The 17,830-nt window shown below is 34.5% G+C and overlaps 1 protein-coding gene across 1 annotated transcript; it reads left to right on the top strand.

Annotated features, from left to right (window-relative positions):
* Positions 1-394: 394 nt before the first annotated feature.
* Positions 395-1,419, top strand: LOC136818911 (uncharacterized; the record flags this gene model as incomplete). Its single annotated transcript, XM_067075152.1, is given in 2 exon segments — positions 395-616; positions 815-1,419. Coding segments are annotated over 2 exon segments (827 nt in total), but the record flags the coding sequence as incomplete, so codon positions are not given.
* Positions 1,420-17,830: the final 16,411 nt, after the last annotated feature.

Here is a 17,830-nt window from a genome sequence, read left to right as displayed (position 1 = left end):
GAAAATTTTTTTAATTGAGATAAAAATTTCAATTTTTACCCATATTTTGGAGAGAACCCCCCTTACGTAACCGGGGGTATAGGAAATAGAAAAACCAAAATACCCCCTTAAGAATTTTTTTTCGAAAGTCTCAGACCCCCCCCCTAAGGATAGGGGGTAGAAACTATGATATTCCAGCCGCGGCTTTCTTATACTGTGATTAGATTTTGATTAATCATCATTTCTATTATCAAGTTTTTATGAAAAATAAGGCTTTTATGATATGGACTCATGATCGGTGTTCAATAGCTTTTAAAGAGTGCGCAATAACTAAAGATGAAGTAACACATATCATAACCTCTTCAAATTTATTTTAGGAAAAGCCAGAAGCTATTAAAGACGTTTTTTGTATCGAAATACGTGGGAACACCCGAAACTAATCAGACACTAGACCCAAAAGACCAAATTGATGTCATCATTCCAATAAAAGTCGACCTTCGCAAATTGGAGGAGTACAATGACGACTTTTCAATAAATGATATACAAAGAGAGATTGGTTTCGAGCTTAGTACAATTGAAAAGATGGTGATTCTCTATCAGGATGGTTATCTCGTCAAAGATTCTGCAAATACAAGAGGTAAGATTATTTTAAAATGATTTCTGGCTTTAGAAAAATCCAAAGCTTGTCTGCAAAATACCAACGAAACAGGTGGCCGACCTAAAATTCTGAAAATCACGATAAATTTTCGGGTGATTTTTTTATCTTCTGTGACTATTCCATAGCACAAACATACAAATAATGATTGTTTGATATAGCTTTACTTTTATTTTATAGGTCTTGCTGCATGGGATAATAAGGTAAAGTATCGGGCGGTCAATATGGAATCTCACAAGTTATACCGAAAAGCCTCGTACGACTTGATAAAGTTCGAATATAATGAATTTTCTGACTCCTCAGATGAAGAAACTGTAACCGGGAAAGCAGAGAACAAAAAGAAAGTGGATGCTGCCGTTGGATCGAAAGTGGATGATGCTGTTGGATCAAAAGTGGAGGCTGCTGTTGGGTCGAAAGTGGATACAAGCACTCTTTTAAACTCTGTCAACTCCAAATTTGAGGAGTTCATTAAGTTGAATACAGCCGAACGCTCATTGAAAGACAAGATTAGACGTGTATTTGACTATACAATATGCTATGTTCCCCGTCCAAACTGTTTCTATTGTTGCCCTAATTGTGGACGTTATCTCGGTTGTTTCCATTGCATGAAAAGATTATCTTCATGTCGAGGGCCGTTTGTTAATCAGGTAAAAGCATTTTTTATACCTGGAATCGAGGAGGTGGTAGATATACCACCTTACATCCCAGACGCTCCGGAACATCCAATAAATATTATGGATTATGCTGAAGAAAACGATGACCAGAGCACTGATAGTGAAACTTGAAGAACTCGCCATTGGGTGTTATTGATTTTTACTTACGATATATTTTTGTTGTCCAACTTCTTCTGTCTTATTTTAACTTATTTTGTTAACCCCTCCCCCTACCCTGCATGGGAATATTTGGCAGGTCCAATATTTTCCATTTTTTATCAACAGTAAGATCCCTATTATGAAACTTTTTGGTAGTGAGGTCCTAAATGAACCTAGCTATTATCATGTTTTAAAATTCCTTAAAATTGTTTCACAGTAATTAACGTTTGTTGGCATTCTAAAGGAAACATTGAAAGTATTTGTGGAATTTCTTATGTTGTGATTATGATGTAAATATATTGCTGCGATTGGCGAGCTTTTAAAAACGAAAAATAAAATATCGTATTCGATTAGCTTTTACATTTTTAGAAGAACTTAGAGCCACTCCGATTGTATCTGCTAATTGGAGGGAGAAAAAGTTTTTTTAACCATTTCGAAAGATTCTGTCCGCCTTTTGGAGTCTGTATAACGGGTATTAATGGGAGCTTGAAAACCTTGAGGGCCTTGAAAATGGACCAAACAAATTGAGAATTCTTAGCATTTTGTCTTTGTCTGACTTTTAGCTTAATTAAATTGGCCGCGCATGTACGCTCTGGCTGCTGAATATGGACTGTATGCAAGAACAAGCTCCTCTCTTTGAGACTTTAACCCGGGGGGGGGGCACTGGATCTGAGAACGACCATACGTTCGGCCCAAAATTTGGCTTCCAAAATCGGACCCTTACAGTGCAGTGAATCTCCATGAAAAATCATACCTTTGCACTGCACTTTAATTTTTCCTCCGAAATTGGCCAAATTTACCAAAAACTTGGCTTTTTGTCACAATTTCCTAGCCTAACAGTGCACTAGCTGACCAATGAAAAACCTACCCTTAAGGGCCGAACGTCTGGTAAGTCATTTACGTTGAGTGCCCCCCCCCCGGGGACTTTAAAGAAATTAGAGAGGGCCAGATAGTAATTTCTAATTTTACAGGCACTATCAGGGTTTACAGCCTGTTTGCTGCAGCCCCTTTACAAAATTTGAAGAATTGGAATAAGAGTCTCTCTTCAACTATAAAGAGTCGTGAAAATCTGGGTGAATGATCGGCTGTCTCGCATATTGGAAACCATCTAAAAATAAAATTATTTCTTAAAGAAGCCTTAAAATTAAAAATTTTATCAAATAAATTTATGCCCAAAACCCTCTAAATCATATTTCAAAACTATGGTCAAAATTTTGTATTCATATCTTAAAGATATCTCGAGAAATCGCTAAAATTTCAAACCTCCGTTTTGGGGGCCATTAGAAAAAAGCTACCTATCTTTAAGAGATTGAAAAATATTGTTGAAATTTAAAATTTTGAAAAAGAACTTCCAGGAAATAAAGTAGAGATGTTAAAGGTTTTCATGCAGCAAAAATTTTTGTAAAATCTCTTTTCCTCTAGATTTGAGAGAAATTTCAAATTTGATCGCCGTTTTGGGGGCCACAAACTGTATACATTTTTATTTTCAAAACTTTAAAGAATGCCTAATTTTCAAAATTTCGGTATTTTTTCCAAGATTTTGATGATTTTATGTTCAATCTTTCATTTCATCCATGAATTCGACCTCTTTGTGTCTTTTTATTATCAATTTCACATTTTCGTCGAGTTGTAGTAGTTTTTGCTGCCTTTTTAGGAGATTTTATAGTTTAAATGCTACTTTTTTTTATTTTTTCCGCCGACCGACCCTCTTTTCAGGTTAGCTTGGCCCGTAAAACAACAAATTAAATTGGCCTCGCCTTAGAGTGAAAAAATTGTGAGTGAAAGAAAAGTCTCTCTAAGGGTAAGGAATAGTCTTCCTAAGGGTAGGAAATTTCTCAAATTTCAAAGAAAATTTTTCAAAAAAGTTTCTCTAAGGGTCACTTTTTCAGCAAAAATCAGTCTCTCTAAAGGTCGGTTTTTGGAGGTCTTGTCCGGACATACCCCTCATCTGCCAACCCTAGTACCCCCCCCCCGGGGGAAGCTGTAATCTTCTTTGAAAAACAAAGTCTCTGAAACCCTGGAAAAGTTTGTCAATATCCTGGGCCCCGTATGGTTTTAAAATGGATAGCCCCAACAATGTTGATGGATAAAGAAGCACAAAAAACACACAAACCATAAACCCATGCAGCTTACAGGTCGTGTCCAAACATATCATTAGTACTTTTGTACCAACCAATCAACGTTAAACAGCATAAATAAAATTAAAGTCAATTCCAATGTAAATGGTTGATTGTCGCTAGTCGAAGCACGTGTGAGATTTCTTTTCCTTCTTGGAAATAAAAAACGGCAACAAAGGAGTATCGAGAAGTTTAATCAACAAAGGTGGAGGGTGTCTAAGAAGAGAAAACTGAAATCAAGAAAGGAGAAATTTAGAAAACCGGTCTTGTTGCGAAAGCGAAGGAGAGTGGAAATACAAAGCAGAGAAAAGAAACGGAGAAGTTCGTTTGGCCGCGAAAGCACACTTATTAGTTTCTCATTTTCTTCGACTCAAATGATAATTCCGACAGGCTTCTCTTTATGAATAAATTTAACTGTATTCATTTTTGTCTCTATGTATCTAAGAAACAAATAAACCAGCCATGGCTGGCAGGTCAGCCAAAAGAGCTAAGAGGGTTAAGGGTTAGAGGGTTAAAGGGGTTAGAGGGTCAAAGGGGTGAAAGGGGTGAAAGGGATAATTTTGATGAGATGCAAGCAAATGTTAGATCAGCGTTCGATACAATGGCAATTAGCTGCCGGTTGAAAAGTCCAGGAACCTCGCTCGTTTGGGATGTTAGTTAGTCTAGTGTAAACTTTTTGTTCATTTTAGTCGGTTATAATACATTTTTTCTGTTGGGTGTAGACAATATCCATATCTGACCAAAGTGTTATACTACAAATAAATAAGAAAATTGCCAAAAAGTCAAACCCAAAATAAAGATACATGCCATAATTTTAGTGCAGAACCATTTTTAGTTTTCATTACATAGAAACTGTACTTTTTTTGTTTACTTGATAAAACCCCAATAACACTTTGTCGTAACTCTCTGCAGCTTCTTCTAAAAATTGTAACTGACTGCCATTAAGCTACAAACTTTAAGAAAAACCGCAAACTCCTGAAAAACATAGTTTTTAGTTTTTTTAAAGCAGGAACAATTTTAGTCTGTATACTTTACCAAATTCCAATATATAACACCTTGTCACAATTCTCTGCAGCTCCTACCAGAAATTGTAACTGGTCGCCATTAACAATTTTAAGCTAAGTAGTCACAAACCACACACTCTAGAAAACACAATTTGCCAGAGAGTGGCCATGTTGTGTAACTTGATGGTATTGGTATATATACTTCATTAAAAGATCTAGAAACCATTTCTCATAACTTTCCGCAGTCCGCTTTCTGCAAGTCCGATAAAAGATATGTAAAAACTATTATCGCCATTCATTCCATATCAACCATTTAGTTGAAGCCAAAAACGTGCGCAAAGATCAGAAAAATCTGCCGTTTGGAACTGCGTGAAAAATAATTTGATCAATTTCAACAAAAACTGTATATATATGTGAAGAAATAAGAATTTCTGTCCAACTATATTCACTCAGGAGATTTGGGTGGCAGAGCAGCATATGCATTTCGTCCTTATTAGGACTCGTCAGCACTGCATACTGCCATATATATTGATCAAATTTCAAAGACCATTTTGTTATAACTTTGCAAGTCCAATAATAGGAGATGTGATCGTCATCATTTGGTTCCCGTCATCTGACCGACCCTGATTTACGTATATGTCTATGGTTGAGTTGTAAGAAGCTGAGAAGCCCATTTTCGCAACTATAGACACCAAGTTAGTGTCCCGTCAGCACCTTGGACTGACTACCCAATTCCCCTCACATGGTATGGGTGGACCCGGGCGAAGGTTCGCTCACTTGCCAAGCGAGCTGCCGTGAGTAAGAATAGAACGTTGATCTCCCGTACAGGAATCAAGGTTGATGACCACTGTAGCAGGTAAAGTCTGTAAGTCTGAAAGCTTTTCCGCTGCTTTGCTGGATTCCCACTGTCAACCTCTACACGCTCTGTGTTTACAAGTTTTCAAATTGAAATAGCGAGCCGCGTGCTAATGGAGAGTAAACCGAAAACCAGTTTATCCACGGTTGACGGTGTCTCAATCTCAATTTTAATTCGGACCAGTCCACGCCGATTCCCTTTCAACAAGATGTAGCTGCTTCTTTAACAGAAAAATATTTTCGATCGACCGACCAAACGACCCACTTTTTAAAGTAGAAATGACGGGATGAACCAAACAATTTTTTGCGATCCCCCTCATATAATATGACTGAAGCCACAACCTTGCCGATACATAGGACATTCCGGTGCAGTTTGTCAGGTGCGCAAATATACGGATAAATCACTGGACAAAAGTTCCGGTGTAGTGTCTGGTGTACTTTGCTTCGTCCGAGAGAAAAATGTACCAGACAGTCCCGTGTAGTCTGGTGTGCACTTTTGAAAATTTAATGAAGAAAACGCCAGACAAAAAATAACGCCGGAATGTACAGTGTATCGGCAGGGTCGTCTGAAGCCAAACACGTCCAAGTCCAAAAAAACACGATTGCATCCAGTCTTTATCAAATTTAGACAGTAGCTGTACTTTTGTATACTTTATCAAATTCCAATAGCATTATAACACCATCAATCCCCCCTCTAGAGGCAAACAAGAAAAATATGTTTTTATTGCAAAAACTACTGTACTGTAATAAAAAGCAACAATAAAAAGTATCAGAAAATTCAACATAAGCAAAAACATGAGCAAACGGCTTTAAACTTTCCAAAGATGTAGAAAAAGAATCCCCTTGATGAAAATCATGTGTTTGATTTCCTGAGTTAGAAAAATAAATGACAGAAATTGAAGCTTGCAACAGATTCACACTGGAAATACTTTGCAACAACACTTTATCGACTTATTGCTTGAGCCGCCATCTTGAAACACCACATTATGATCTGTAAAAACAACACACCCTAAAAGTACCCTAAAAGTTAACCCGATCAAAAGAAAGTTTAGAAATCAAAGTGAGATCGGAAATCGGAAATCGGAAATCGGAAATCGGAAATCGGATTTAAATGTTCCAAAATTTTGATCCAGAGCTTCACCAGCGGGAAAAAAATCGCGGAACCGATTTGAAGGGTCACCGAGGCTGACCAATAACCTCAGCTAATTAAAAGTGATGAAAGGGGAGAAATTTGGCGCTGATGACCTATAAGGGATCCGAAACTTAAAACAGGAACGCTTAAACTGGTAACATGCAAAAGATTATACTTACAAATTTTAAAAATTTGATAATTCTATCGGAAAGAGCATAAAAGTCAGATGAAAATTTAGGATGAAGCATGCTTTGAAATTTTTCCATCAAAAGTTATGATGGTTTGCAAGGTTTTCTTAATGACATATATTTTAAGTTTTATCAGGCAAAACTGAAAGCTAGTTTGGAACTAGCTGATGAATTTTGATGAAACAAATTTTTGCCAAGCCTAAGAATCAGAAGGTTTCAGTATAAAGTGGAATCATAGGGGTCTTCAGATCTTTCTGAAATTCCTGTAATAGAGCCTGGGTTGATCAAGCCTGCAAAATGCACAGTAGCTCAAAAGACATTAACATTTGAAAAGCATGTAAAATACAGACCAGAATTTAAAACTTTCACCTCCCCTATTATTACTTTTTTAATGCTACTGAAATGTTATGAGAAGAGCCATTTATAAGAAAGATTTTGGTTTAGGCTTCCTCAAAAATCCACCATATTGAAGATCAATATCAAAAACAGACATACATACAACGTACATGCAGCACAAATATAAATAATATTTCAATATTACAATGTGTTATATTTTTATGAATAAACTGTAATTGGCTCAATATTTTGTCCACCGTGTAAACGTGTAAAACCCTTTCCAAAGAAAAAAAATCTAACCTCTCGAGGGTTCTCACCCTCAACACAAAACTTTGATTTAAAACAGAACTATTTTTGTGCCGTCAAAGTGCAAATCATTCCAATTCCAAGAGAAACTTTCCACTAATAAAAATTAAATTACACTACTTTAATCGGATTAAATTTCACGAGATTACATTTTGCGAGCCTAAAAAACCTATAGAGAGATTCTTCCCCAAATTTTGATCGATTTTCCCCAAACTTAGGTTGATTTTCAGCATACTTTAGTCGATAATTCATAAAATCGTGACCCTTTGAGAGGGATTTTGGGATTCATGATTTTGGGACCCTTTAAGGGACTAACTAAAATGAATTCATACCCCTTTGAGAGAGTTTTTAGTTGGGAAACTTCCGAAAGACGAATATTAAAATTCCAGTAAGCTGCTCGCTTTTTTCTGATCAAACGACCTCTGAAAAGTGCCATGAATGTTTCTATTGGAACCAGGATGTTTTTCACCTCGACTGTAGTCAGCAACCCGCCCTACACGCTTTTTTTTAATAAGAATGTACTCTATAAGAAAATTTATGATGAAATTGGCCTACAAATTAAGAATATGCTAAGAATGGTACCATCATAGAATTTGGCAACCGAACCCAAGAATGCCATTTTTAGAGCTTTTTTACCTGTAAATTGCCTGTTTTTCCCCAATAATACCCAAGGCCTTCACAAAAACACCAAATTTTTTCTTGAGGTATGAATTACATGTTATATTTTTTAGGTTGGGTTTGAATTCTAACCTTAGAATGCCTTAAGAATATTTTAAGATGATTTTCCCCAAAAGGTTAAGAATATCCATGATGAAATGGAAAAACACCATTCTACTATAAAAGCGTGTATTTTTCGGTCAGACTTAAAGGGGCAATTCACCACCACATCACGCAGTTTGTTTTTGTTTTCATTTGTCTTGATAACCCAACATAGAATTGGCTCTTTATATCCAAGCGAGGCGCGGGTCACCGAGTTAAGGATTTTGAAAATCAAAACATACGAGATTAATTTAAATGGCGTGCTTTTTTGGTCATAATGTTTTTTTAAATTACTTCACTTTGTTTGGAATTAATTCATCATTTTCGTGAAATCTGGGCTCAATAATTGGATGATTCAAAACCCTTTTTCATAGAGAATGCAGACAGAAAATTTGAAAACATATTTCTTTGGGATTGCCAAGATATTGCTTGATATGGATATCCACATATGAAAACATCTAAACACACTGCTGGGTACGGGTTAATCTTGTGAATCTGAAACTTTTATTTTGTAGCAAGTTAATAATTGAATATAAAATGAAAGAATTTGGTCATCTGTAAAGACCTTTCAGATATGGTCAAAAATAAAAATGCTAAATGGATATGGAAACAAAACCAACAATCAGTTTGCCTTGTTCTTGCTGGAAATACACATAACTCAAACTGATAATAAACAAAAAAAGTGAAGAATGTTTTTTTATTATGTATATTAATTACTTTTTTATTTCTATTAGTTTGAGTCGCAGGAAGCTTTTAGGACCCATTTTCGCAACTATAGACGCTTTCGATCAGGGTTGTGGACGGCAAAACATGTCTTTCTTTATGAGATTTGTTGTTCTTTTTGTCTATTTTTAGTAATGTAGGATTTAATTGTAACAACAATGGGATTTCACTGCTTGAATCTGATTGGTTGATATTCTCAAAATAGGGTGCGGTTGTGATAGAATTTTGGCTCTCAGGAGTTCGCAGGTGATTTCGTTGAGTGGGTGACGAAATGTTATTTCTTCATATTAATGATGATGAGTTTGTTTTAGAATTAAAACAATCTGTTGTTGTCCCTCCTTCTTTAAGGTACTTTGCAATAGAAATGTGATCAGTTTGTTTTCTTGATCAATGATGATTAGGTATTGATTGGTGATAATTAGATAAGGTACTTTTCAATAGAAATTAGGTAATCATCTTTTTAAGTATCAGCTTAAGAATTCAAGCATTCTTTTAGTCAAATCAGTCCTTTTACACGACATCCGTGTGGTAAATAATAGTGATGTCCTCATCACTGGAACGTTGGTTTATATGCTCTTTATTTATGTCGATATGTTCGGTTCAGCTTGTGAAATTACAAGGCAGTATCAAAGCGTTATTTTCGAATCATCTTGGTTCCATTATTATAAACATCAAGTTTAATTGTCAATTTTTCTAAAGGCCAATACATGTTGCATCAATTTCAAAGTTAATTATAGTGGATGTCAATCAATGCCAAATTAATGTTCATTCCTGTTGTCTTCGTTTTATGCTAAATAATTTGTTAAATATAATGTCTTAATATATATTAGTGACAAAGTAAATAATATTCAATTACGGTAAAATACTTTTTTTAGAATATCTGGTCTTTTTTTTTTTGTCAATCAATTTAGTTCAATAGTTTTTTTCTCACACTTAATCATATTTAATGGGGCAATATCTGGAAATGTGTCCTTCCTCTTTGCATATGAAACAAACTACCGATTGTTCACAATCGCCCTGTTCTTTATCGGTTTTAATATGCTTTATTTGGTTCATTAAATCTTCAATTAAATACTCCATTGGTGGATCAACTGCCTCTTTCAGCAAAAGTGCATGGGTTGCCTCAAGGTACGTCTCTGGTTGCTTCATTTGTAAGTAGTTCCTGTATCCAGAATCTAGTCCAGCAATCATGATATCAAGTTTTGTTTGGTCGGGAACATTAAGATTTTGAGCAAGTTTCTCAAGTCGGCTCAAGTACGTGCTGATTGGCTCTCCATGCTGGGAGATTTGGTGTAAGAGTTGGCGTTTTCGATACTTGATTTGTGGCACGTCGAATTCATCTGTAAGTGCTTGTTTCAAATTATGGTAGCCAGCACGGACGTCTGCGGCAAGGGTGCGATAAAATGTAAGTGCCCTGTCTTTTAAAACTCGAGTGAGGAGCTTAGCTTTTAGCTCGTCTGTGAGCTCGTAAAATTAAATTGTTATTTCATAGTTGACGAAAAATTTGGTTATATCATCCACCGGGTCGAGTCCAAATGTTGGTAATGACGATATTTTGATTTGTCTTTGAATTTTGATTTGTGCGACAGCAGCGGCTTCATCTTGGGCTACGGCCATTTCTGTTTGCTGTTGAAAAAAACGGTTTATGTCTCCGTACAATTGTCTGTAATTGTTGGCGTTTTGCCTTTTTAGGATGAGTTAACGCGGTCAGATATTCCGGATTTACTGACGGTCTCCTTTCTGATTATGGACAAGCTTCTTTATCTCGATGTGGTTCTTGAATGTTCAATTAAAGTTGGGTTGTTCTCAGTGTTCTGTCTTTTCCATTTCTAATGATCTGCCATTAATATGTCGGTTCATTAATTGGTTTAAGTTATAATTTTTCATTTAATTGTTTTATACTTCTAAAAGAAAAAAATTATTCGAATTTCATGCCTCGTCTTTTGTTCATTGTCTTTTAGATATTGTCTGTTAAAATATGTGTATTCAGTTTTTGTTTTATGATTTCTTTTTTAGCTATACGTTTTGCTCGAGTCTTCTTTGCTTCTTATTTCTTTCAAATTACCGCGTAATTTTCTCGTATACATGTATATCAGTCAAATCCCTGATTTGACCTGTAGTAGCTGAGAAGTCTCTTCGTAACACTTCTGCGCCAGCTTCTACTCAGGAGTTTCTTCTGTAACTTTATACTCCTACAAGTTCATTGTTCATATTATTTTCAATTATTTGTGTAATGTCTATATTCATTTTCTTCTCTTTCATTGCCATGGTCTTCCTTGTTGCGTTAATTTAGTCGTTATCCTTCAAGGGATCAATTTGATATTGATCAATCGATCGTTTTTTTTTCTATTGTCAATTGGTTAAAGTTCTTTCAGATTTTATCATGAGGCGTTACGGTAAGATGACTTCGCGAATGTCTATCTTCTATCCAACCTCTTCTCTCAATAATGGTAAGATAATTGTTGCTGGTTCGGTGTTATCGATTGCCATCGAATTTATAAATAACTCTCTTTCTCTCTCTCTTTGAATATCGTAATCGGTGTAATAAATATCGCTTAATAAAATATCTCAATTCGGTAAGAAATATCAATTCCTCTGTCTCCAGACAGGAATACCATCGTAAATAAACCATATCTCATTCAATTGTTTCCATGAGCTTAAACAACCGAACAAAGGTAAAATATCCTTTCAACTCTTACGTTGACATCTCCCTGTGCTCAATGGGATGCTCAACTCGTTGATTGATATCATATCTTAATTAGGCTGAAATCAAGTAATCTCTACTTAGTTATCCGTCGATACCGCAAATCTATGCCAATCGGGCATATACATACAGCCTTAACCTAGGTTTTCAATTTCAATCTCACTCTAACTCTCACTCTCAGCGCGTAGGATATCACAAAAAACATATCATGTAAAACATTTAACATTCAATATATGAAAACTCTATTGATGGAACAAACATGTAATATTCTTTAAACAAGTAGCAAGTTGGCGTCTCCGGGCCCTGGAACACTCAACCTCTTATTAATTTAATATCACATCTTGGTTCTTGAATAAATCTTTTTCAAAGGTAAATACAATCAAAAAAACTCTTGGTCAAACGGAACTTACAATGTTCTTCAAACTCACGCGATCTCTCGTCACTCTCTCTCGCTTTCACTTATTTCTACGTCATGTCTTCATCCTCCGGTTTTATATTTCTCTAATGTTTCTAGTCAAGTTTGGGATATTTGAAACCAAAAATATATACACTATTTACACAATCGTTGTAGATTCTCTCTTCTCTACTCCTCTCATCTCTCATTTAAAAAAGAAAAAATATCACTTACAGTTTTGGGGACTTTCTTTGAAGTCTAAAAGAAATACTGTTGGAGCAAAAAACATTAATATACCACTACAACAAACAAAGTCCACTTCTTGGAATAGAATAAAATCATAAACAACACACATTCCAACTACTGTTCAAACGCAAACGAAATGAAATATATACAAAATACTCACTAAAATTAATGGTCTATAAATCGAAACTTTATCTCGGACTTGAACCTCCATGTCGTATATCCCCTGCTTGGATACACGTAGTTCTATGGTGCTTTTTGAAAATGTGTTCGAAATATGCAAAGATAAGAAAACTAGAAAATAGATCAGTTCATAAAGTTTGACTTATAGAGCTTCCTTCTTAGAGATTAAGCTTACCTTAAGATAAAGAAAGAAGAAATCTTTTTCTCCAAATTTAATATCTTCTTAATATTATTCCTTAATTTACATCCACTGCCATAATCATATCTTATATTCTTATATCTTTTCTAATTTACAGTTCTATGTCCATCCTAAGACGGGTAAAACTACACTACTACTGTGTTACAATTACAAAAACCTCAGTTTAAATACATTTTAGCTTATTTATAAGTTCTGTTAATTAATATTACAATAAGTGTAGATAATAGTTATTGTTCGTGCTAGGTGTGTGTTTGGATTGGATTGGTTTGTAACAACAATGGGATTTCACTGCTTGAATCTGATTGGTTGATATTCTCAAAATAGGGTGCGGTTGTGATAGAATTTTGGCTCTCAGGAGTTCGCAGGTGATTTCGTTGAGTGGGTGACGAAATGTTATTTCTTCATATTAATGATGATGAGTTTGTTTTAGAATTAAAACAATCTGTTGTTGTCCCTCCTTCTTTAAGGTACTTTGCAATAGAAATGTTCTCAGTTTGTTTTCTTGATCAATGATGATTAGGTATTAATTGGTGATAATTAGATAAGGTACTTTTCAATAGAAATTAGGTAATCATCTTTTTCAGTATCAGCTTAAGAATTCAAGCATTCTTTAAGTCAAATCAGTCCTTTTACACGACAATAGCTCAAATCGATTAACTCATGATGTGGTTGGTGATTGACCTGACTTTTATAGAGGTTTCAAAATATGTCATTAGTCTATCACATATGATGTATGTACGTTTTTAAGAGGTATAGGTATAGCTTTTCTGATCACTGTGTTTATTAACGTTAAATTTTATATATTTCATATTTGCATTTTAAAACCCTTTGTTGGGATGTTATAAATTAACTGGAAGGTATGCTTTATCGTGATCCAAGTTATTATCTTAAAGATGAACGTGAACTTTTTTTAGACTTTCCAAATAATATGGAGTCCACACCTGGTGAAACTAGACAACCATCTTTCAACAAGCCAGATGTGTAAGTAAAACTTTGTCATACTGATTTTTTTCTGTACAAAAGATGCACAAATCATGCAGTATACCAAAATATCTTGCTGGTTTTTTTTTAACCAAAATTAGTTCTCGTTCAAATTTGACATAAGAGATTTTCTGCTCACTAAAATTATTTTCTCCAAGGGTTATGCCGGCCATTCTGTAGCAATATTCAATCTTTCGAATATTTAGTTCAATCCAATCCTTAATGCCGATATTTACTTCAATCCAATCCCGATATTTCATTCAATCTTTTTTTTCAATCTTTTTTTTAATTCAATCTTTTTTCATTCAATCTTTTTTTTATTCAATCTTTTTTTTTTATTCAATCTTTTCTTTTTCAATTTTTTTTTATTCAATCTTTTTTTTTCATTCAATCTTCCTGGGTACGAGCGTAATTATTATCTCCCTAATGCAGTTTCCACATGGTTTGAAGTGATTTAAGACGTAAAAGTTTAGTCATATCTGACTAAAGTATGTTAGGAGATCGTCTCTAAGTCAGTCAGATAAATAATACTATTACTAATATCAATATTAATATATATTATGTCTTAATAATACATTACAGTCAGAACCGACTAGATTCAAATTCAAGATGGCGTCAAGCAACAACAATAACAATTTACGTCTCGCTGAGCTGCTTCGTGAGGCCAGCAATTTGGTTGAGTCAACGAGTTCGACAACATCATCAGGAACTTTAGAACGAGCCGTTGCGAATGCAACTTGTATGCTGAGTGCTAGCTTTAGAAATGGGACTTTCGCTAGACTGAATCAAACCGAAAGACTTAGAGCATCCGGTGGTGCTGGTGCTTAAATGTTAATTGCTTAAAAGCAATGTTAAAACAACAGTGCATGAGTACTCGTGCCCAGTAAGATTGAATTTAAAAACAGATTGAATAAAAAAAAGATTGCATGGAAAAAGATTGAATGAAAAAAAAAAGATTGAATAAAAAAAAAGATTGAATAAAAAAAAAGATTGAATAAAAAAAAAAGATTGAATAAAAAAAAAGATTGAATGAAAAAAAGATTGAATAAAAAAAAAAAAGATTGAATAAAAAAAAAGATTGAATAAAAACAGATTGAATGAAAAAAAAAGATTGAATAAATAGCGGATTGAAATATCTGGATTGAATAAAATATCGGGATTGGATTGAACGAAATATAGGGATTGAATAAAATATCGGGATTGGATTGAACGAAATATAGGGATTGAACTAAATATGGGGATTGGATTGAACTAAATATCGGCATTAAGGATTGGATTGAACTAAATATTCGAAAGATTGAATATTGCTACAGAATGGCCGGCATAAAGGATCAAAGTGGATTAGGTAATTATAGTAGTAGACCTGACATCAGTGTCATTTATTTTGAATCTTTGATTTTTTTCAGCAAGCAATGTTTGGATTTTTATTATGAAACGATGACAGCTTCTGAGTGCTCAGATGTTAAAAATGAATCCAAACATAAGAACAACTGGAGGACAACTCAGATATAGATATTGAGCACAACTCGGACATTGAGGACAGCTGGGACATTGAAGATGACTCAGATAGTGAGAACGATACCTTGACAGCGTCGGAAATTTCTGATTATTCGTCTTGAAGAAACAGACACAGCAAGTGAAAACTCTGATGATGTAATTGACTCAGACATGGATGAACTTGAAGATTATTTGTAAGTTGATCTTTATAATCATGTATCGGTTTCTGTAATCATATTGAAATACAGTCAAGTTTTGGTTTATATCTATAGAACTACTCTTAGGTGCCAAATAAACAGAGGGATTGGAAAATTTTCGAAATTTTAATACACGGAGGGGGGGGGGCCTAATTGGCGGTGGGGGTTGGAAATTGTACTTTTGAAAATCAAAAAATAAGGTAAATATAGGCTAATATATGGCTTTTTGGAGCAAAATAAGGGGACTTCTGAAAGTGAAAATATTCTTGAAAATTAATGAACGGGGAGGGGGGGGTCCAAATGAGGACCAGGGGTTGGTTTCGTTTATTTTACACCTAAGAGTAACCTTGAACATTGCTGACATAATTTACTACCTCTGAAATTTTCAATAATTTTCCTTAGGTCTTTGGTTTTTAGGGGTCTTTTGAATTTTTTTTTTTGGGATGAAAAGAATAAGCTGAATTTTGAGGAGGGTATTGCTACCGATAATAATAGATTGTCTAATGCATTCTGGTAAAGGAAATTTGATAAAAGTTACACTTTGTATTTTATATCATCTTTTAGCAAGAACAATTTGGAGCTTGAAGATGCCACTGGCGATGAATTGTATGATTCTCAAGCTGTTGACTTTACCATTTTACCCAGGACAACTACAGTTCCAAATGAAATATTAGGGGAGGAATCTCAAAATAGGACAATCACAAACCCAGTAGACATGTCAATCTCGATGGATCAACTAAATATTTCAACAGCAACAGCTTTGATCGGTATGCATAAATACAGGTTATCAAATATTGGAAAGGTTCTTAAAACATATCATAAGATTAAGGAAATTTTTATTATCACGCATATCATAATTTTGCTTAGTAAACTATTTACTTTCAATTTAAAGTGGTAAAAGAAGTAGGCTTGATGTCCAAACAAATGAAGTAGATAAGATCATACTGTAATTTTTTATCAAAAGAAAATAAAATTTATATTTTAAACTTATACTATTGTCGAATGAAGTTAATGAGTTTTCTTTCAAAACTAATAGTTTCACGCCGTGGAGACGATCATCAGTTGAAAATAAAATTAAAAAAAAACTAAAGTTCGTTTTGAATGTTTACGAAGAACAATGTACTGGCTTCTTTTGACAACAATTGACGTCAGTCTTTCGAATCGTGTTGTTTTAGCGTGAACTTGTCCACGTGGCGGCATTTCGAAACTTAAATATTTTAAAAGTTTTTTTTATTTTCTCTCCTAGAATCACCGTATGAATCGAACATAGGAGAAATCAAAGAAAAAGTAGAATCGCTATTTGAAGACATATGTGATACAAAAGACGATGAAGCTACCGATATCGATAAGATTAGAGTGATAGTCTCGCTCGATAAACTTGAACTTTTGAGAGGAAAGGTTTGGTGTAGCTTCAAAATTATAAAAAACCTCTCGTCTATTACCTTGAAAAAAAATACTTAAACCATCTATGGGAAAAGAGAAGTCATCAAAGTTTTAGAATTATAGCAATGATTTTTTTTCACAGAGGCAGCCCCGACACATAAATATATCCATCCCGGCATATACTAGCTAACAAAATTATACTCCTAAGTATACATATAAAAAGGACCAATTTCAAATTTTTTTTTCATTTTTCTGTCTTGATGAAAATTTGTTCAATTCTAATGTTTCAAATTTTTCATATCATCAAAATCTTTTTGATGTAAGCATTTGCTCCGGCCTTAAAATGTTTCAAAAATTAAAGAAAAAACACGCATCCCTATTAAAAATCCTAAAAAAATATATAAAAAAATGTTTATGAAAAAAGCTTCATTTCTTTTTGTTATCATTTTCAGCTGATGGTTTTTTTTGCTGTGCAGCTTCTTTAGAAAAGATGGCTCGGCTGTTTCATTGACCTTAGCCTCTGCATCAGCCGATCTGCGGGCTTTAAGTTTAGTTATCTGGATCAAAGCTTTCACAAAATGTTAAGCCCTAATGTGTTTCCATTTTTTCTTGCCCAGCTGTTCATTCTCCAAACGTCTAAGCAAAAGGTTCCAGACTCTGTTTACCTCGTGGTCAGTTTTTAATATTTCTCAAATAACTCTTTACGAATGTCTTCCCCAGGATAATATATCAAAAAGTTTACTCTGAGAACATCTCTCGCCACCATTTCCATCTTCTTGACAAGAAGGAAAAAAACATCACAGATTTCATGTAACCCGCCTCGGTTTATCTGGTCAACCCATGCTCTGGTATAGTCCAGAAAATCTTAAAAACTCCCAAGCTTCTTCAATTTCACCGTAATCTTTCGTGCCCAAATATTCAAAAAAATTCATACATTGCACGACCTTCTGCTGACTTCTTACTGATACCTTTTTTTTATGCTAAAACAAATGTATCCAGCAACATATCGAATTGATTGAGCTTCAATTTCTGTTACTTCTTTATATGGTACCCGCTCAGGGAACATTTGTTTGGTTCGATATTTGATCAGCAGTTAAAGTAATTTGGCGTGGAAAAAATTATATAGCTGGTATGAGGTATCATCCAAACCAATAGTTGCTGTCCATATTTCCCATTCTAGATC

Source organism: Clytia hemisphaerica, unplaced genomic scaffold (genome assembly GCF_902728285.1).
Source record: "Clytia hemisphaerica strain Z4C2 unplaced genomic scaffold, Clytia hemisphaerica genome assembly, whole genome shotgun sequence".
Lineage (NCBI taxonomy): Eukaryota > Metazoa > Cnidaria > Hydrozoa > Leptothecata > Clytiidae > Clytia > Clytia hemisphaerica.
This window is presented reverse-complemented; position numbering and strand designations above follow the sequence as displayed.